General features: G+C 47.0%; 1 protein-coding gene across 3 annotated transcripts in view; it reads left to right on the top strand.

Moving 5' to 3' along the window:
• Positions 1 to 21,623, top strand: part of LOC115468234 (FH2 domain-containing protein 1-like) — a 200,994-nt gene that overhangs the window by 134,455 nt on the left and 44,916 nt on the right. For all 3 annotated transcript variants that reach the window (XM_030199766.1, XM_030199767.1, XM_030199768.1), the window contains exon 5: positions 20,723 to 20,808. In XM_030199766.1, the coding sequence (XP_030055626.1) occupies positions 20,723 to 20,808 (86 nt within the window). The remainder of the gene's footprint in view (positions 1 to 20,722; positions 20,809 to 21,623) is intronic.

Below are 21,623 nucleotides of genomic sequence, written 5' to 3'. Positions count from 1 at the left end.
GCTCATGGCATGGTTCAAGATTTATTTAACAGCACAAGGCTCTATTGCACTTAAGGAGGGAAATGGTAACAGAGTTTGTGTGCAGATCAGAAACATGGTAGTCTTCTTTACAACACTGTCTAAACATCTCACATCGATATGTTTAGACAGAATGAAGTATGATGTTACAGTTTCCTGTATGAAATACGTTATTTAAGAAATAATGGGAGCATTTGGAAAGAGACAGGACTATGAGCATGTAACCATTTAACAATTAAGAGCAAATGTGTATCATTTGCTTAGTTAAGAGAAACCTGTAATTTACCAGTTTCCCAAAATCACAGATGGATTGAATTAACACTGTTTGTAGTCATGGCACAAAGATGTCTGAAATAGCTGAATTCCAGAAGCAATTAGTGTGGTGGTGGTAGTGTATGGCTGCAAGGAGTCATGCAGCGGGTTTGTATACAGTTCCTAAAAATACAGGGGCAATGGTATGAAAAATATGGGACTAGGAACTTAATAAAACTGCGACTAAAGAACAGTGATTGTGCCTGGGAACAAAGTAGGTGGCTTTCACTTTTACTATCTTCATCCTACTCTTTGGGTTCTGTTGCCCTTGGAGTGCTCTGTAGGTCTCTTGAATTACAATAGATGTGGAAAGTAGTCTAGGGGTTAGAGCAGCATTTCATCCTTTAGACTGTAAGCTCCTTGAGCAGGGACTGTCCTTCATTGTTAAACTGTACAGCGCTGCGTAACCCTAGTAGCGCTCTAGAAATGTTAAGTAGTAGTAGAACTAGAGAAGATCTGCTCAAATCCCACTGACGCTTCTTATGATCTCTTTTCCCCTTTCTTCACACTTCTCCCTGGGTATATACTTTTCCCCTCCCACCACCCTCCAGGGACAGGGAAATACATTGAGGGTAGTAGGTAACTTGCCTTGAGTTTCCACTGAATTTGTGAGCAAAAAAAAAGGCATATTTTGGGTAAAAGTTGAAACCATATTGAAGATCTACGCAGACATTTCTTATAAAACAATACAAAGTATCAGTTTTCTTTTTATTAAGATTAAACACTTTTATGAAGAGATTTAGCCAAAGTGGTATAGAACAGGTATAGCTTGACAGAGGTAGGTTACATTTAGAGTTTACTGGTGGTCTCATTTTCAGAAGAGACTTTTGGATGCTCGCCATGTGACTCCACAATATTATCATTTTATATTTGTGTGCAGATAGAAGCGTGGAATAAAAGATTACTTGACTTACTGGGGAAAAAAGTGTAAAACTGAACATTTTTGGGCCTCCAAGTCCTACTTTGAAGGGCCTGCCCTGGTGGTGCAGTGGCCTCTGCGGTTGCAGAGGCAGAAAAGAATCCCATTCTTTCCTGCCTGCTGCCACTACTCCGTCTCTGCTCTTCTCTTCTGCATCACAGCACTGCCATGTTTTAAAAATGACTGCTGAGGCTTCCGGCAGTAGTCTCAGCAGCCATTTTGATAGCACAGCGGCACTGCGATGCAGAAGAGCAGAGACAGAGTAGCGGCAGCAGGAAGGAAAGAGTGGGATTCTTTCCTTCCCCCACAGCCACAGAGGCCACTACATCACCAGGCGGGCCCTGCAAGGTAGGACTTGGGATGGGGGAGGGATTTGGCCCTACGCTTAAGACCTTTCTCCTGGGGAAGCAGCACTGGGATTTTTTGCTGCTCTCTTTGCAGCTTCAAGTCCCAATGTTGTAAACTGTTTTGGGGGTTTTTTTCCCCCACACAGAATAGAAAGCTCAGGATGTGTTTGGATATGTTCTGTAACCACCGGTTATAGGCGGGATTCATTTTTCTAAACACATGGGGAAACTCATAGATTACATGATACAGAGTGTGGATTCTATGTTAGTATACTTTTAAATGTTAATAAATATAAATAAAAAATAAGACACCACATTTTTATTGGACGAAATATTTTGACTAACTTTCCGAGGTTATAACCTCCTCCGGATCAGGGCAGTAGGGGCTGCTGGCTAGCTGGCTCTTCTTGGCTGCAGGATTTCCTTTTTTCAGAACCCCAGAAGGGGAAAAACTATATCAGGGTCAGATTACCTCCCCCAACTCTTTTCATTCAAATGCATTATCACTTTTTAGAGAGTGGAGAATATTTTCTGGGATGAGATCTTCTCTTAGGAAGGTATAAGGTGCACTGCATGGACTGATATGCTAGGAGGGGGGCTCCAGGAGTCTCATGTTAAATTAGTGAAAAGTGTCTCGCTAAATGGAACAGATGACAAATTGTTACCACCTCTGACTGCGTAGAGGAAAAAGGTTGTTTTCTGCACCTTTGTCCCTATAGAAGGGATGGTTGTGGGGTGGGGGCGCTGCCCCTAATATAGAGAAGGTGCCTTTCCTATATTGGATGCATTAGATATAGTTCTGTATGTGTGTAGCAGCTATTTCAGGTTTTTGCTCAAAGAGGAAATGAGTATATATATTTTGGCATTCATATAGTAAAACCCATCATGTATGTAGTTGATAGTATCTCATTGGGAAGGGGAAAACCTACAGATCTTGGCTTGAGCGCGCCGTTCACAGTCGCTGCCTTGATTTTCTCTCCTCTCATGCCATCCTCAATCCACTTCAATCCGGTTTTCGCCCTCTACATTCAACAGAAACAGCACTCTCTAAAGTCTGCAACGACCTGCTCCTCGCCAAATCCAGAGGCCACTATTCCATCCTCATCCTCTTCGATCTATCCGCGGCGTTTGACACTGTCAATCATGATTTACTTCTTGCCACACTGCCCTCTTTTGGGTTCCAAGGTTCTGTCCTCTCCTGGTTCTCCTCTTATCTCTCCCACCGCACCTTCAGGGTTCACTCTCATGGATCTTCCTCCACTCCCATCCCACTATCTGTTGGAGTTCCCCAGGGATCTGTCCTTGGACCCCTTCTCTTCTCAATCTACACCTCTTCCCTAGGCTCACTGATCTCATCTCATGGTTTTCAGTATCATCTTTATGCTGATGACACCCAGCTATATCTCTCCACACCAGATATCACCGCAGAGACCCAGGCCAAGGTATCTGCCTGCTTATCCGACATTGCTGCCTGGATGTCCAACCGCCACCTGAAACTGAGCATGTCCAAAACCGAGCTCCTCGTCTTTCCACCTAAACCCACTTCTCCACTCTCTATCTCAGTTGATAACACCCTCATCCTCCCCTGTCCCATCTGCCCGTAGCCTCGGAGTCATCTTCGACTCCTCCCTCTCCTCTGCGCATATCCAACAGACTGCCAAAACCTGTCGCTTCTTCCTCTTCAACATCAGCAAAATTCGCCCTTTCCTTTCTGAGCACACCACACGAACTGTCGTCCACGCTCTCATTACCTCTCGCCTTGACTACTGCAATTTACTCCTCACCGGCCTCCCACTTAGCCATCTATCCCCCTTTCAATCCGTTCAGAACGCTGCCGCACGTCTTATATTCCGCCAGAACCGATATACTCACATCACCCCTCTCCTCAAGTCACTTCACTGGCTTCCGATCAGATACCGCATACAATTCAAGATTCTCCTCCTTACCTACAAATGCACCCGGTCTGCGGCTCCTCACTACCTCTCTACCCTCATCTCCCCCTATGTTCCCACCCGTAACCTCCGCTCACAGGACAAATCCCTCCTTTCTGTACCCTTCTCCACCACTGCCAACTCCAGGCTCCGCTTATTCTGCCTTGCCTCACTCTATGCCTGGAACAATCTTCCTCAACTCCTACGCCAAGCCCCCTCCCTACCCATCTTCAAATCTCTGCTTAAAACTCACCTCTTCAATGCTGCTTTTGGCACCTAACCTTTCGAGAAATATAGTATTTCTCTACACTTGTCTTTTAGATTGTACACTTGTCTCTAGATTTACACCTGTCTTTTAGATTGTAAGCTCCTTGAGCAGGGACTGTCCTTCCATGTTAAATTGTACAGCGCTGCGTAACCCTAGTAGCGCTTTAGAAATGTTTAGTAGTAGTAGTAGTAGCTAGTATGGACGGAACAGTCAGGGGCATGGCTGGACATAATGGGAACTTGCTGGCCAGCCAGGAGGAAATACATAGAAATAACACACACAGGGGGGAGGGAGGAAGAGAGAAAGAAGACGCTGGATGGGGGGGGGGGGGGGGGTGGCACTGACAGTTTGCAGGGGGACGCCACAGACCCTAGCACCAGCCCTGATATATACTGATGAAAAATGAAATGCAGGTCATGTTTGCAAAGGTATTTGTGAGCTAATAAGTCAGTATTCTCAATCTGATACCCAGTGCTGTCATGATTGTACAAACCCTTCTAGCTCTCTCGTTTTGGATGTGCACAAGATTCAGTTTAACTGCAACACCCTATTCAGTGGAATGCTGTTGCAGTGTGTTTTGTATTTCTTATTAATTTTTATGTTCTGTAACAACTCTGTTCAATGTAATCCATAACCTAGTCGTAACAAATGAATTTCTATTATTCAAGTCTTATTGTAAGCCACACTGAGCCCGCAAATAGGTGGGAAAATGTGGGATACAAATGCAATAAATAAATTAAATAAATTATAAAGCATTAAAAATTGAACATTAAAACTCTTTTCTGGAATAAACTGCTAATACTGTCATCTGAACTCTTTGTAACCTGCTAACATGTAGTAATTTCTACACACAAAGTGGTTCTGAAGTGTTCTGGGTTATCTGTGAATGGAAGGCATAATTGAACAAGACTAGATAATGCGATGTACTCAAAATAAATTCTGCCTGTACTGAGCAGATATCGCATAGAATATCAGAGAGCGACAGTGGTTTGCTTAAAAATATCTTTTTAAATATTCATAATTGATAAAATGTGGCATAGCAGAAGAGCTCCACAGACACGTCATTAAACATAGACATGGCTCCACCTGCAGCAACATGCTTATGGCCACCCACCTGATCAAGTCCACAAGACTTTCACTCTGCCTGTGTTCAAGAAGATGTGGGATGGAGTTGATGATTAGGTTTAGATTCATGGATTTGATTAATGCCCCTGACATATTTAAATGTTTCTATCATATCTCCTCTTTCCCTCCTCTCTTCCAGCGTATATATGTTGAGGTTCATAAGCCTGCCCTTATGTGTTTTATGTCCAAGATGCTTACCAATTTTGTAGCCGCCCTCTGGACAGACTCCATCCTGTTTATCTTTCCGTAAGTGCAGTCTCCAGAACTGCACACACTACTCTAAATGGGGCCTCACAAGGGCATTATCACCTCTTTCTTCCTGCTGGTCATCCCTCTCCTTATGCACCCAAGCATCCTACTGGCTTTGTCGATTTTTCTACCTGTTTGGCACTTTAAGGTCATCAGACACAATCGCACCCGAGTCCTGCTCCTCCTTTGTACACAGAAGCACTTCACCCCCTATATTGTACAGTTCCCATGGATTATTGTGATCCTGCATGTTTTAGCATTAAATCTAAGTTGCCAAATATTGGACCATTCCTCAAGCTTTGCTATGTCCTTCCTCATGTCATCCAGACCCTCTGGTGTGTCCACCCTGTTGGAGAGTTTGGTATCAATGGCAAAGAGACAAACCTTACCAGACAGCCCTTCCGCAATATCACTCATATCACAAAGATGTTAAAAAGAGCCGGCCCTAGGACCGATCCCTGTGGTATTCCACAGATAATATGCTTCAGAGCAAGCTCCATTTACCACTACTCTCTCTCCTTCCATTCAACCAATTTTTAACCCAGTCAGTTACTCTAGGTTCCATACCAAGGGAACTCAGTTTGAGTCGCCTGTGCGGAACCATGTCAAAGGCCTTGCTGAAATCCAAATACACCACATCCAGAGCCCGTCCCACGCCCAACTGTTTGGCCATCCAGTCAAACAAATCAGTCGGATTCGTCTCACACGACCTGTCTCTAGTGAAGCCATGCTACCTCGGGTCTTGCATTCCATTCAATTTGAGAAACCTTACAATTCTCCGCTTTAGAAGCATTTCCATTAGTTTACTCACCACTGAGGTCAGACTGACAGGTCTGTAATTCCCAACCTCCTCCTTACTTTCGTGTGCAAAAGGACCACATCTGCCCTTCTCCAGTCTTCCGGGACCACACCAGACTGTAAGGAAGCATTGAAGAGGTCAGTCAGCCTCACCGCCAGAACTTTTGAGTTCCTTGAGCACCCTCGGATGTATCCCATCAGACCTATCGCTTTGTCTACTTTTAGTTTAGTAAGCTCCTCACGAACACTGTTCTCTGAGAATGGGTCTTGGTCTATCATATATCCATCCCCTTTTGCATTTGTTTTCTGTGGTCCTACCCCCGCCCTTTCATCCGTGAACACAAAACAGAAATAATTGTTAAGCAGTTCAGCTTTATCCTTATCAGCTTCCACATATTCCTTCCCTTCTGCTTTTAGCCTCAATGCTATTTTGGCATTTCCTCCTCTCACGTACTTATCTGAAAAAGTCTTATCCCCCAGTTTTACTGTATTAGCTATCTTTTCTTCCATTTGCCTCTTCGCTTTCCTGACAGCTTTTCCAGCTTCTCTTAGCTTCTCTGTCATCTTCTTTTTGAGTAATCTTATATCATATGAAGGCTAACCTCCTTTCCCTTACCTTTTCTGCTACTACATTCGAGAACCAGAGCGATCTTCTTTTCCTCTTTACTTTATGTAATTTATTGACATAAATGTTAGTTGCCATTAAAATAGCTCCTTTCAGTCTTGTCCACTGCTGTTCTACTTCCTTTAGCTGTTCCCATCCTGCTAACTCTTCCTTGAGAAATTCTGCCATCTCGGCAAAGTTAGTTCTTCTGAAATCCAGGACCTTCAATCTCGAATAAACTCTCTCCTCTGTCTTAATATTGAACCACACCATTCGGTGATCACTAGATGCCAAATGGTCTCCCACTGTGACATCAGAAACATTCTCTCTGTTTGTAAGCCCCAGGTCCAGAATAGCTCCATCCCGCGTTGGTTCCATTACCCATTGCTGAAACAATTGTTTCTGTAGGGAATACAAGATCCCTTTGCTTCTGGATGACCCCACAGCAGGAACGCCCCAATCGACATCTGGCATATTATGTCGATCAGTACTACTTCCCCTTTCCTAGCAATCTTGTGGATGTCTTCAATTAAGTCTGTCCATTTCTTCTAACTGTGAAGGTGACTTGTATATTACTCCGATGTAAATACATTTTCCTTTTCCTCTTTCCAGTTTGACAAACAGTGCTTCTTCCGTACCCCATGTATCCTGCCATTCTGTCACTTCAATAATATTCTTGGCATATAATGCCACTCCTCCACCCTTTTGTCCTACCCTGCCCTTCCAGAATAGATTATAGCCAGGTCTAGCTATATCCCAGTCATGGTTCTCCGTGAACCACGTTTCCATGCTAAGAATAAAGTGACAGAACTGTAGGACATGTGGAGTAAGGAAGAAGCACTGTGGGTCAAACTAGAAAGCGGGAAAGGAAAATCTATGACTTAAGCTGGAGGGAGAGTAAACGATAAAGGTCAAAGCACAAATGGACACCAAAGGATATAGTTAAAGAAAAGCACTTTTACTGAAGATCTCAACAAACACGGTATGTATATTCCATAAAAGCCCAAATTAAAAGTAGCAGATCTTGGATTTGACACTTCTGCTCCTTGTTGGTTATCTGTCCTCTGGGTCTTCAGGTGGATGCCTTATTCCTTTGTACCCTCTCTCTTCATAAGAGACTGCAGGTTACCCTGCAGATCCAAGTTATAATGTTATGTTACAAGATATTAACCATAAAATAAGGGAAAGGACTTGTTATGGGAAAATTAGGTTCTTACCGTGATAATTTTCTTTCCTTTAGTCATAGCAGATGCAGCCATTACAGATGGGTTGTGTCCATCAACCAGCAGAGGGAGATAGAGAGCACACTTTTTTCAGTGCCTCATACCAGCTTGCTCCACTGCCTCTCTTCAGTATTTGAAGCTTCCAAAGCAGTATGGCAAACCACAATGGGAATAACATAAGCTTTCCTCACAGCGAACGATGGCCCTACAACAAAGGGCATTAACTCAGAATGGAGGGAATGAAACATCCTCCCGGAGGGCATAAACTCATCCTCCACTGAGACATAACTGGGGGGAATAAACTCATCCTCCCAGAGGGAATAAACTCATCCTCCAAAACATGAAACTGGAGGGAATTAAGTCATCCTTCTTTAATTGAACAAGAATCCTGAAGACTATTTTCTGACTTTCTCCCAAGGACGGAATCTCCAGGAAACACGAACAGAACCTGAAATAGATTTACAGCAGAAAGCATCAGACAAGAAGGCATCATGGCTGCATCTGCTATGACTAAAGGAAAGAAAATTATCACGGTAAGAACCTAATTTTCCCTTCCTTGTCATCAAGCAGATGCAGCCATTACAGATGGGATGTATCAAAGCAATCCCTAGATAGGGTGGGAACAAGCCACACCACGCGCCAGCACTTGCGCTCCAAAATGTGCGTCCCTCCTGGCAGCCACATCCAGCCTGTAACGTCGAGCAAAAGAGAGCTTAGAAGCCCATATTGCTGCACTACAAATCTCTTGAAGAGAGAGTGCTCCAGTTTCAGCCCAAGAAGAGGAAATTCTTCTAGTGGAATGCGCCTTAAAGGCATCAGGCGGAGGCCGGCCGGCAAGCAAATAAGCTGAAAAGATAGATTCTTTAAGCCAGCAGGCAATAGTGGCTTTAGACGCTGGAGACCCTCTGCAAGGACCTGATAGCAAAACAAACAGATGATCAGAGGTCCTGAAAGAGTTAGTAACTCGCAGATACTGCAGCAGAGTCCTGCGCACGTCCAACAGGTGCAATTGCCCAAAAGATTCTGGAAACTCCTCCTCAACAAAGGAGGGCAAGAAAATAGGTTGGTTTAGGTGAAACACTGAAACCACCTTAGGCAAGAAGGAAGGCACGGTCCGAACCGTGACCCCGGACTCTGAAAACTGCAGAAAAGGGTCTCTACAGGACAGTGCCTGGAGCTCTGACACCCGTCTCGCCGAAGTAATGGCTACTAACAAGACGGCCTTCAGTGTCAAATCTTTCTCTGAAGCACGCCGAAGCGGTTCAAAGGGAGCACCCTGAAGGGCCTTCAGCACTAGCCCCAGGTTCCAAGCTGGACAAGGTGCACGCACGGGAGGACGGAGCCGAAGCACCCCTCTAAGAAACCGTGCCACATCCGGATGAGCAGCTAAAGACACGCCTTCAACCTTGCCACGCAGGGAGGCCAACGCTGCCACTTGCACCCGCAGGGAATTATAGGCCAAGCCTTTTTGTACACCATCCTGCAAAAAGTCCAAAATCGGCGAGACAGGAGCCCGCAGGGGTGTGATCTCTGTGGAAGCACACCAGACTTCAAACTGGCGCCAAATCCTGGCATTAGCCACGGAAGTGGAATGCTTGCAGGCTTGCAGGAGACTGGTAATTACTTTATTGGAATAGCCTCTGCCTCTCAATTGCGCCCTCTCAATCGCCAGGCCATAAGACCAAATCGTCCGGCGTCCTCCATGGTCACCGGACCCTGTGACAACAGGTTGGGAACCAGAGGTAACTGAAGGGGATCCTCTACGAGCATCTGTCGGAGATCCGCACACCAAGGCCTCCTGGGCCAATCCGGGGCGACAAGAACCACTTCTCCTGGATGCAGCCGAATCCGCAGGAGCACTTGTCCTATCAAGGGCCACGGAGGGAACATATACAGTAGGGCCGGAGGCCAGGGTTGAGCCAAGGCATCCAACCGAGCCGCGCGAGGATCTCTCCGTTTGCTGAAGAAGCACGGGACTTTGGCATTGGAGCTTGTCACCATTAGATCCATCACGGGCTTGCCCCACTTGGCACATATCTGCAGGAACACTTCGTCTGCAAGTTCCCACTCCGCTGGATCGATCTGATGCCTGCTTAGATAATCGGCTTGCACGTTGCTCTGACCTGCAATGTGAGCTGCCGACAGAAACTGTAGATGCAGCTCGGCCCAGTGGCAAATTTGTTCGGCCTGCGCAGCTAGAGCTCTGCACAGAGTACCGCCTTGTTGATTTATGTAGGCCACTGCTGTCGTGTTGTCCGACATCACTCTGACAGCCAATCCTTCCAGGGTCACTTGAAAGGCCAGAAGCGCCTGAAACACCGCTTTCAACTCTAGGCGGTTGATGGACCACTCAGACTCGGGTGTCCATAGACCCTGGGCATGCTTCCCCTTGCAATGTGCGCTCCAGCCTTTCAGACTGGCACCAATCGGGGAGCGCCAGCGGCATTCCTCGCCGCAGCATGCTGTCTGAGAGCCACCACTCAATGCTGAGTCGGGCCGCAGGGAGCCAAGAGAGTCTGCATTGGTAATCTTGAGATACTGGAGACCATCTTTGGAGTAGAGCATACTGTAGAGGTCTCAGGTGCGCTCTCGCCCAGGGCACCAGTTCCATGGTGGCCATCATCGATCCAAGCAGCTGGACAATGTCCCAAGCTCGCAGGCGGGGCATCCTCAGGAGCAGACGGACCTGATTCTGAAGCTTGCACCGCCTTTGCTCGGGTAGGTACACATACCCCGAGGCTGTGTCGAACCTGGCCCCCAAATATTCTAGAGACTGCGAGGGGGTCGGGTGACTTTTGGCCAAATTGACGACCCAGCCCAGAGATTGAAGTACTGAGACCACTCTGGCTGTTACATGCTGACTCTCTGCAGCAGAGTTTGCTCGAATGAGCCAGTCGTCCAGGTATGGGTGAACCTGAATACCCTCTCGCCTTAGAAAGGCAGCTACTACCACCATAACCTTCAAAAAGGTGCCGGGGAGCTGTGGCGAGGCCAAAAGGCAAGGCCCGGAACTGGAAATGCTTTCCCATCACCGCAAACCTCAGAAACTTCTTTGCGGGGGCCAAATTGGAATGTGCAAGTAAGCTTCTTTCAGGTCCAGAAACGTGAGAAACTCTCCTGGCTGTACCGCCGCAAAGTTTCCATGTGAAAATGCCGCACTCTCAGGGACTTGTTTAATTCTATTAAGTCCAGAATAGGGCGAAAAGATCCTCCTTTTCGCGGCACCACAAAGTAGATGGAGCAGCAGCCGTAGCCGTATTCGGTGGGAGGTACCGGGGACACGGCTCCTATCTGAATCAGACCTTGTAAAGTCTCCTCTACCGCCGCCCGTTTGGCGGCAGAACCGCATCAGGACTCCACAAACACATCTCTTACAGAGGCGTCAAATTCTATTCTGTAACAGTCTCTGATCAGGCCCAAGACCCACTGATCTGAGGAAATGTTGGCCCACTCCTCGGCAAAGAGGGAAAGAAGTCCTCCGGTGACAGGACTCGAGGAGAGGGCCGGTGCACCATCATTGAGAGGGTCGCCCCTGAACTCCAGGCCTTGAGCCAGTGGCTGTGGAACGTTTGTCCGAGCGAAAGGAGTTCCTCTGCTGAAAACAGGCACGAGAAGTGAACCCAGCAGAACGCCCCAGCCGGTACCTTCGAGCTTCACGGAAGCGAGGTCTGTAAGAGGAGTGGATCGCCTGACCCTTAGAGGAAGGCCGAGGCCTATCTTCGGGCAAGCGCTGGGGTTTAGCCTCACCCAGGCCCTTCACAATTTTCTCCAACTCCTCATCAAACAGGAGAAGGCCTTGAAAGGGCAACTTCACCAGCCTTTGCTTAAAGGCCATGTCCGCCGCCCAATGCCGTAGCCAAAGAAGACAGCGAGCCGCCACTGCTACTGCCATGTGTTTAGCCGAAGCTCTGACAAGATCATAAAGGGTGTCAGCAAGAAAGGACAAGGCCGACTCCATCCGCGGAGCCACATCTGAGAAGGGCTCCACTCCATCACCGGGCTGTTCCACTGCCTGTTGCAACCAAGCCAGGCAGGCTCTAGCAGCATAACAACTGCATGCAGACGCCCGAATACTGAGACCTGCAATTTCAAATGACCGTTTAAGTGCTGATTCCAGTCTACGGTCTTGAATATCCTTCAGGGCAACACCTCCTTCAACAGGGAGGGTAGTTCTCTTTGTCACAGCTGTGACTAGGGCATCCACTTTAGGCATAGCAAAGCGAGCCATATGCTCCTCACTCAGAGGGTATAATTGCCCCATAGCCCTGGAAACTTTCAAAGGTCCCTTGGGGTCAGCCCATTGAGCCGAAATAAGCTCTTGGATGGAGTCATGCAAAGGAAAGGCTCGAGCAGGCTTTTTGCTACTAGCCATCCTAGGATTCACAGAGGAGGCTGTGCCACTGGCAGGGTCCTCAATAGAGAGAGCCTGCAGGGCATCAGAAATAAGCGCTGGCAGCTCATCACGGTGGAAAATCCTCACCGCGGAGGGATCGTCCAGATCCTGAGTCACTTCTGCATCAGGCCAGCCAGAGTCCTCCAAATCCTCGCAGCCCGACCAAGGGGGGGAAAAAGGAGGTGCAGCACTCTCTGAAGGGGAATGAGCCCTTCTGTGCTTCATATGCTGCCAATTATCAGGGAATAATGCCTCAGAGGGCATACCCAGGCTGGAATCCACCGGGGGGGCATTAGAAGATGTCTGTGCCGGGCTTTGTGGGAGAGCTCTTTTAAGCATGTATGCTTTATGCATTAACTAGCCGTTGAGCCCGTAAAAACGGGCTGGTATTGAGGTTTTCCTACCCCCGCGGTCACCATAGCTCCCCTCCCCCCCGCGAAGTCGCCACCGCTTCCCCCCCCCCCTCGAAGTCGCCGCCGCCGCCACCCCTCCACCTGGCCCGGGCCCTCTCTTTACTTTTGAACTTACACATCCATTCGCCGAACGCAGCAACGCACATCAGCTGAGCTGCCCCTTCCTTCTCTGCCTGTGTGTGTCCCGCCCTCGCTGACGTTACGTCACAGGAGGGCGGGGCCACAGGCAAAGAAGGAAGGGCTCAGTGCAGCTCAGCTGATGTGCGTTGCTGTGTTCGGCGAATGGATGTGTAAGTTCAGAAGGGAAGAGAGGGCCCGGGCCGGGTGGAGGGGTGGCGGCAGCAACCTCGGCGGCGCAGTTTCCCTCTCTGTCCCGCCCCCCCCGTCATCACGTATTGATGCGGGGGCGGGACAGAGAGGGAAGTCTCTACTGCGCATTTGCGAGTGAGTCGGTCACTCGCCATTTATATGTTTGATAAGACAAAATCAGGGGAGAAAAACTCACCCTGCGCACCCAGATCTCTGCCGGGGCTAGTAGCTCCCATATCAGCCTCACTTCGAGGCCTCCCCCCGGGCTCAGGACTCTCCGTCTCAGCGGAGGTCGTGCCATGTGGTAAATTCAAAATGGCGCCCGCTGCCAGCTCAGAGCGCGAAGAATCGTCGCTCGCCATGCGCGGGCCGGCTCTAACGTCTGTACAGCATGATTTACACAGCCTCGCAGCTAATCTGCGCTTGCCACATTTGGAACAGCTCCTTACTGTCTCCGCAGCCATCGCCGAAAATGGCGGTTCGTGCCAAAATCGCCCCGATCGCGGGCCCACCCCGGACGAGTCAGAAAACACTCTTACCTCACTGGACCGAGTATCACAGCTCCAGTCCCACAGAAAAAGGCAAGGAAAAACCTCTGTTCCAGCGTCTAAGCACAACGCAACTTTTTTTTTTTTTTAACACTGTGAGGAAAGCAGAGGTAAATAGAACTCCGAAGGCTCAGGTGAGTGGGAAAGGCAGGGAAAGGGCAAACCTATGTGCCTGCATCCACTGTTGGTGGGGAAGGACAGGGAAAGCTAAGCAATGTGTCCACATCCACGGAGATATGGGTAAGGCAGGGAAAGGGCGAACCTATGTGCCTTTAAAGTGAAGCTGCTATAGCCTCCAACACCCCTGCTAACAACTGGCAAAAGCACAGGAGCAACCTCCAGGCAGATTTTAGATGGAGCGCGAAGAAGCTGCAGCCACTCTGCTAGGGGAGATAGAGAATACTGAAGAGAGGCAGTGGAGCAAGCTGGTATGAGGCACTGAAAAAAGTGTGCTCTCTATCTCCCTCTGCTGGTTGATGGACACAACCCATCTGTAATGGCTGCATCTGCTTGATGACAAGGAAACCGCCTTTGTGTTGTTTTTGCAACTACATTCAAAGCGGTTAACACAGTATATACAGGTACTTATTTGTACCTGGGGCAATAGAGGGTTAAGTGACTTGCCCAGAATCACAAGGAGCTGCAGTGGGAATTGAACCCAGTTTCCCAGGATCAAGGTCCACCGCACTAACCACTAGGCTACTCCTCCACTCAAATAGAAAAATTTAGGAAGGAAGTTAAAGAAATCAAGAATGTTAAAAGAAATGAGGCAGATTACAAAAAGGGGTTCTATATATACTTATTCAAAAGCAAGACCTCACTTTTCTCAAAAGAAGGACAAGAATTTCATTCCAAATAAAGGAAACAGCACACACAATGCAAAGGGTACGAAAGACCAGACTCCTACTGAACAAAGACAAAAGACAGTAAGGTAAAATTATGTATCATACCTGATAATTTTCTTTCCATTAATCATAGCTGATCAATCCATAGACTGGTGGGTTGTGTCCATCTACCAGCAGGTGGAGATAGAGAGCAATCCTTTTGCCTCCCTATATGTGGTCATGTGCTGCCGGAAACTCCTCAGTATGTCGATATCAAAGCTCCATCCGCAGGACTCAGCACTTAGAGAATTACACCCACAAAGGGACACTCTGCCCAGCTCACCACCGCCGAAACGGGGGAGGCGAATTAACCCAGCTCATCCCCACACAAGTGGGGGAGGGGAATCCGTCCAGCTCATCCCCGCGGAGCGGGGGAGGGACACCACCCCGCCGATGCGGGGGGATCTGGCTTATCCTGCAACCGCGGGAGGAGCTGACTGACCCTAACACCGCCGAAGCGGGAGGGGTACAAAGCTGCCCTACAGCCGCACAAAGCGGGAGGAAGCGCCGGCAGAATTTAGGTTTCAATCCAGCCCCGTAAAACGGAGGGGAGAGGAATGCAGCAGCTCACTGTAACACAAAATCGTTTCAACTCCAGAAGAATTCAATCGAAAAAGCTTGAACACGAAGATCCTCCTGAAGATTAACTGAAGACTAAACTTGAACCTGAAATGCAACCAGAATATAAACAGTACAGATATCTGGGAGGGGCTATGGATTGATCAGCTATGATTAATGGAAAGAAAATTATCAGGTATGATACATAATTTTACCTTCCATATCATCATGCTGATCAATCCATAGACTGGTGGGATGTACCGAAGCAGTACTCACCCAGGGCGGGACATAGAAATCCCTGACCGCAACACTGAAGCTCCAACCCGGGCCTCCGCCCGCGCAGCCACAGTCAAGCGGTAATGCCTGGAGAAGGTATGAGCCGATGCCCAAGTTGCCGCCTTGCAAATCTCTTCCAAAGAGACGGACCCGGCCTCCGCCATCGAGGCCGCCTGAGCTCTAGTGGAGTGAGCCTTCAGCCGGATAGGCGGCACCTTCCCTGCGGCCACATAAGCCGCTGCAATGGCTTCCTTGACCCATCTTGCCACTGTAGGCTTAGCAGCCTGCAGACCCTTACGAGGACCTGCAAACAGGACAAACAGATGATCCGACTTCCGGAAATCATTGGTCACTTCCAAGTATCTGATGATGACTCGTCTCACATCTAGATATTTGAGAGCAGAGTACTCCTCTGGGTAGTCCTCCCTACGAAAGGATGGGAGACAGAGCTGCTGATTCACATGGAAGCGAGAAACAATCTTGGGCAGGAAGGAAGGCACTGTGCGAATAGACACTCCTGCCTCAGTGAACTGCAGAAAGGGCTCTCGACATGATAGCGCCTGGAGCTCGGAAACTCTTCTGGCTGAAGTGATAGCCACCAAAAAGACTGCTTTCAACGTCAGGTCTTTCAGAGATGCCCTCGACAAGGGTTCAAAAGGTGGCTTCTGCAAGGCTCTTAGCACTAGATTGAGATTCCATGCAGGTACCACTGAGTGCAGAGGAGGGCACTATCATATCTATACTCTGTAAGCCACATTGAGCCTGCAAAAAGGTGGGAAAATGTGGGGTACAAATACAATAAATAACTGCGATTTATCTGGCCGGATTTCTGGCATTGGAGGAATCGCCTGCATGAACTGTTAATGTTGGAGCGAAGAGTGGTAGGATCTTCCCCAAAGAGAAGGAAAGCGTTCTTGGAAATTTGGGAACCCTATATACAAAACCTAGCACCCAAAGCCCATAGTTTTATTTTAAACCGTCTCTGAAGTATAAAATATTTTTTCTCTACCCCTTTTCTTTTCTTTCCTCCTCTTTTCCTGCTTTCCCATGGTTAAGATTGTGAAAAAAGGGGGGGGGTGGTGGTAATCATTTCTAAGACACTGTTGCATAGTTTACTTTGCTCCTCTTTCTCATAGAAAAAGAACACGACATGGGAAGTGGGTGGGCAGGGAAGGGGGGGGGGTCACGGGGAGAGAATAGTATGAAAACCAACACCAATTTTAGTGGAACTTCTGCAACCAGCACCATTGTGGCAATCTTGACACCCCCCTTTTTCTTTCTCTCTCGCTCTCTCCAGATAAATTACAACTGTACACATTTACATCTCTCCTGTCCTTTACCCATCTGTTTCCACTCTTTCCAGTAGCAATCTCAAACCCTTTAGGCTGTTGTCCTTCTAGCAGTGCATCTCTCAGAGCTACACTCCAGCCTTTGGCAGATTTTCTCTGCCCCAATCCTTCTCCCAGGTTGGACTCCCCTTGTCCACCTGAAGCTCAACTTCCTTTGGGACAGCAATGATTCTTATGCTCAGCCTGTATTTATTTCTTGCACTTCAGAATCCCCCAGTACCTATGCTCCCTGCATTTCAATTGTGGACACATAACTACTCCTCCTGGAGGAGTCAAGATGGCAGTCTGGTGGTGTAAGCAAGGTGATGCATGTTGGAAAAATGAACCTGAATTATAGCTACGTCATGCAAGGTTCCACATTAGGAGTTACGGACCAAGAAAGGGATCTGGGTGTCGTCGTCGATAATACACTGAAACCTTCTGCTCAGTGTGCTGCTGTGGCTAGGAAAGCAAATAGAATGTTGGGTATTATTAGGAAAGGTATGGAAAAGAGGTGTGAGGATGTTATAATGCTGTTGTATCGCTCAGTGTGCTGCTGTGGCTAGGAAAGCAAATAGAATGTTGGGTATTATTAGGAAAGGTATGGAAAAGAGGTGTGAGGATGTTATAATGCTGTTGTATCGCTCCATGGTGCGACCGCACCTTGAGTATTGTGTTCAATTCTGGTTGCCATAGTAGAATTGGAAATGGTGCAGCAAAGGGCGACTAAAATGATAGCGGAGATGGGATGACTTCCCTATGAAGGAAGACTAAGGAGGCTAGGGCTTTTCAGCTTGGAGACGAGACGGCTGAGGGGAGACATGATAGAGATATAAAATGAGTGGAGTGGAACAGGTGGATGTGATGCATCTGTTCACACTTTCCAAAAATACTAGTACTAGGGGGCATGCGATGAAACTACAGTGTAGTAAATTTAAAACAAATTGTAGAAAACCTTTCTTCACTAACGCGTAATTAAACTCTGGAATTTGTTGCCGGAGAACGTGGTGAAGGTGGTTAGCTTAGCAGAGTTTAAAAAGGGGTTAGACGGTTTCCTAAAGGACAAGTCCATAAACCACTACTAAATGGACTTGGGAAAAATATACAATTCCAGGAATAGCATGTATAGAATTTTTTTTTTTTTTAATGTTTGGGAAGCTCGCCAGGTGCCCTTGGCCTGGATTGTCCGCTGTCGTGGACAGGATGCTGGGCTCGATGGACCCTTGGTCTTTTCCCAGTGTGGCATTACTTATGTACTTATGTACCTTCTTACAACTTATTTATTAAACTCAAACTCCACCCCTGCTGTTACTCTCCACAGGGGAACACTTTCTTTCTGCAGCTTATTCCAAATCCACTCTCCTTGGGCTGGGCTTCCACCCCCAGAGACATCCCAACTCTTCAACCCACTGGCAGGGTCCCCCACCCTCAGAGAGTCTAACATGGTAACTCTAGTAATACCAATACCATGGGGTATTACACTGGCTAGGGTATCAGCATTTATAATTAACTGTGCCTTGCTAGCCTCATGAGCACCATAAAAGCTATTTAAAAAAAAAAGCCAGGCAGGAGTAGGAAGCTGCCCTGCCCTGGGTGTTTGGGGAAGTGGGCGCCCCTTCATCCCTCTGAAAGAGTGAAGGAGAGAAAAGGAATAAGCTGTTTCCAGCTATGCATAAATCCTGGGACCCAGCTATACTTTCACTGGTCCCAGCACCATCTCAAAGCTGAGTTGGAAGAAAACACATGCATTGTTTCAGGATCAGAGGAATTTCCAATTGATGTCACTACAGCCTTGAGACTCGGGTATCCTAAACCCCCTAAGCCAGAGGAAGAGCACCAAAATTGTGTGTTCAGCAGAGCTTTGAAATAATGATGGAAGTTTAGTATTGTATCTTATGAAGTGGAGTGACGGAGAACATCACTGTTCTCAGCGTGGGGCATAAAGGACAATATGGATATTGTAAATAGTTGAAAGCCACCCCCCCCCCCCCTGCTAAAACACTGTCCAATTAACTGATTGGCTGAGTTCCTCAGTAAAGATTTTATTTGGTTCAGAGCACAACAGCTGGTGTGTTGCTTGAGAGTGAGACTATTGAAGTGTGTGGTAATTGCCTTTCGGTCTCCTGAAGTAGTCTTCAGTCCTGGCTCATACCCCTAAATAAATCATTGTGAACCGGGAGAAAGCTAATGCTGAGCTTTCACCTAGGCAGCTGCATAGAGTGATTTTAATGGTTACCAAGAACCCCAGGGTTACATTAGTAATGCTATGTACTGAATTAAAACTCCAATACACAGGGAGGGTAGTTCATGGAACAAGCTTGAAGGTACCTGAAGGCACAAAGTATACAAGTGAAAACTGTTTAATAAGTTGCAGGGATTTCAGAATGGGGGAGTCTGGAACTAAAGAAAAGAGATCCCGGACATTCACTCTAAGGCAAGACATGCAGGGATTTTAGTGCAAACTCTCTTATCTGTAGTACTACTACTACTACTACTTAACATTTCTAAAGCGCTACTAGGGTTACGCAGCGCTGTACAATTTAACATAGAAGGACAGTCCCTGCTCAACGAGCTTACAATCTAAAAGACAAGTGTACAGACAAAGTGGGGCAGTCTAGATTTCCAAAAGGTTAGGTGCCGAAGGCAGCGTTGAAGAGGTGAGCTTTGAGCAAAGATTTGAAGATGGGTAGGGAGGGGGCTTGGCGTAGGGGTTCAGGAAGTTTGTCCCAGGCATAGGGTGAGGCGAAGCAGAAAGAGCGGAGCCTGGAGTTGGCGGTGGTGGAGAAGGGTATTGAGAGGAGGGATTTGTCCTGTGAGCGGAGGTTACGGGCGGGAACGTAGGGGGAGATGAGGGTAGAGAGGTAGTGAGGAGCAGCAGACTGAATGCATTTGTAGGTAAGGAGAAGAAGCTTGAACTGTATACGGTATCTGATTGGAAGCCAGTGAAGTGACCTGAGGAGAGGGGTGATATGAGTATATCGGTTCTGGCGGAATATAAGACGTGCGGCAGAGCTCTGAACGGATTGGAGGGGGGATAGATGGCTAAGTGGGAGGCCAGTGAGGGGTAGGTTGCAATAGTCAAGGCGAGAGGTAATGAAAGCATGGACGAGAGTTCGGGTGGTGTGCTCAGAAAGGAAAGGACGAATTTTGCTGATGTACGGACAGTTGTCCTGGATTATTCATCATACCTTAAGTACTTAAGTACATAAGTATTGCCACACTGGAACAGACCAAAGGTCCATCAAGCCCAGCATCCTGTTTAACAGTGGCAATCCAGGTCACAAATACCTGGCAAGATTTCAAAGCTCAATACATTTTATGCTACTTATCCCAGAAAATAAGCAGTTTTCTGTTAACTAGTTTTTAATCCACAATAGAACACTACCTCCTATCCCATGATTCTCCAATTTCCTCTAGTCTTTCATGAGGTACTTTGTCAAACGCCTTTTGAAAATCCAGATGCACAATACTGACTGGCTCACCTTTAGCCACATGTTTGTTCACCTCTTCAAAGAAATGTAATAGATTGGTGAAGCAAGATTTCCCTTTACTGAATCCATGTTGGCTTTGTCTCATTAATCCATGCTTTTGAATATGCTCTGTAATTTTGTTCTTTACAATAGTCTCTACAATTCTGCCCGGCATCGACGTCAGGCTCACTGATCTATAATTTCCCGGATCTCCTCTGGAACCTTTTTAAAAAATCGGCATTACATTGTCCACCCTCCAATCTTCCAGTACCACAATCAATTTTAAAGATAAATTACATATTACTAACAATAGTTCCGCAAGTTCAGTATTCAATTCTGTCAGTACTCTGGGAAGAAGACCATCCGGTTCAGGAGATTTGCTACTCTTCAATTTGTCAAATTGCCCCATTACAACCTTCAGGTTTATAGAGATTTCATTCAATTTCTCTGACTCAGCTTTGAATACCATTTCTGGCACCGGCATTTCTCCCAAGTCTTCCTCAGTGAAGACCAAAGCAAAGAATTCATTTGCTTTGTTTGATTTTGTGCTAACATTTGTCTTTGAGATGGGATGGCAATTTTTCAGGATGTTATGATGGGTCCTGTGCTACTTCACCTGTGACTGTTCCTGTTTTTATGAACCTCAGTTACTGTGTCCTTCTGACCAATTCACTATTTTCAGCTTTATTTTCCTGTTTATATCAAATAAAATTATACTGTCTCTTTTGTTTTTTTTTTTATTCAACCAGGTGAAGAAATTGCGGTCCTTCCAGGGAGATAGATGTCGTCTTGTGGAAGCTGAGCTATTCCTTGTTCTCTTGATTGATGTTCCTAGGTGAGGTTGACTGAATTTTGAAAATGGCAACAGATGGTGCATAACAGGAGGCCTTGAAGGGAATGGTGCAGGAGCACTAGCTGTGGGGAAAGCTCTCAGCTCTTCCAGAGTCTGTCTCTCCCAGTAGCATAAAGGAGGCACTACATGCAAATCCTATCTCATCCATATTCATTGTGGATATCCTGAAGAATTGACTGGCTGGGTGATTTGAGAACCACTGCAGTAGGGAAATAGTACAGGAGTACTGACTAATGGGGACTCGCAGCTCCTGCAGCTTTGCCTTGTTCCAGTAGGAGGTGCTAGAGGGAATGGTGCTGGAACACTACGGAGGACAGTCTACAAATGGCACTGAGATTTTGGGGCTGAAAAAATCTGTGAGGAAAGCTATTTTCTAAACAGTATTCCAAGTTCAGCACCGCCTGCAAATCCAGGCATTTTGTCATGGAAATGAGGCTATTCTATAACCCTGAACACAACTTTTTGGAATGTCCTTGGCCACGTGCCCTTTTGAGTTGTGAGCTAGGGGATTTACGTGCATGGTTATAGAATAGGGTGCTGGAGATGCAGGCCAAACTTCAATTATTGCCAATACTGCAATAATTAACATAAATTGCAATTAATTGGCTCATAAGCTAATTAATTTGCATGCAGATCTTTGATCCACTTACAAATTTCAGTGTCAAAATCTCAGCACCATATATAGAATCCAGGCGTATGTGTATGGGTGGACATTCACAGCTCCTGCAGCTTTAGCCTCTCCTTTAGGAGGCACTATATGGAATGTTGTATGAACATTGTTGGGGAAAGCACTTAGC

Source organism: Microcaecilia unicolor, chromosome 4, assembly GCF_901765095.1.
Source record: "Microcaecilia unicolor chromosome 4, aMicUni1.1, whole genome shotgun sequence".
Classification (NCBI taxonomy): Eukaryota; Metazoa; Chordata; class Amphibia; order Gymnophiona; family Siphonopidae; genus Microcaecilia; species Microcaecilia unicolor.
Note: the sequence above shows the minus strand (reverse complement) of the source record. Positions and strands in the feature narration are given on the sequence as shown.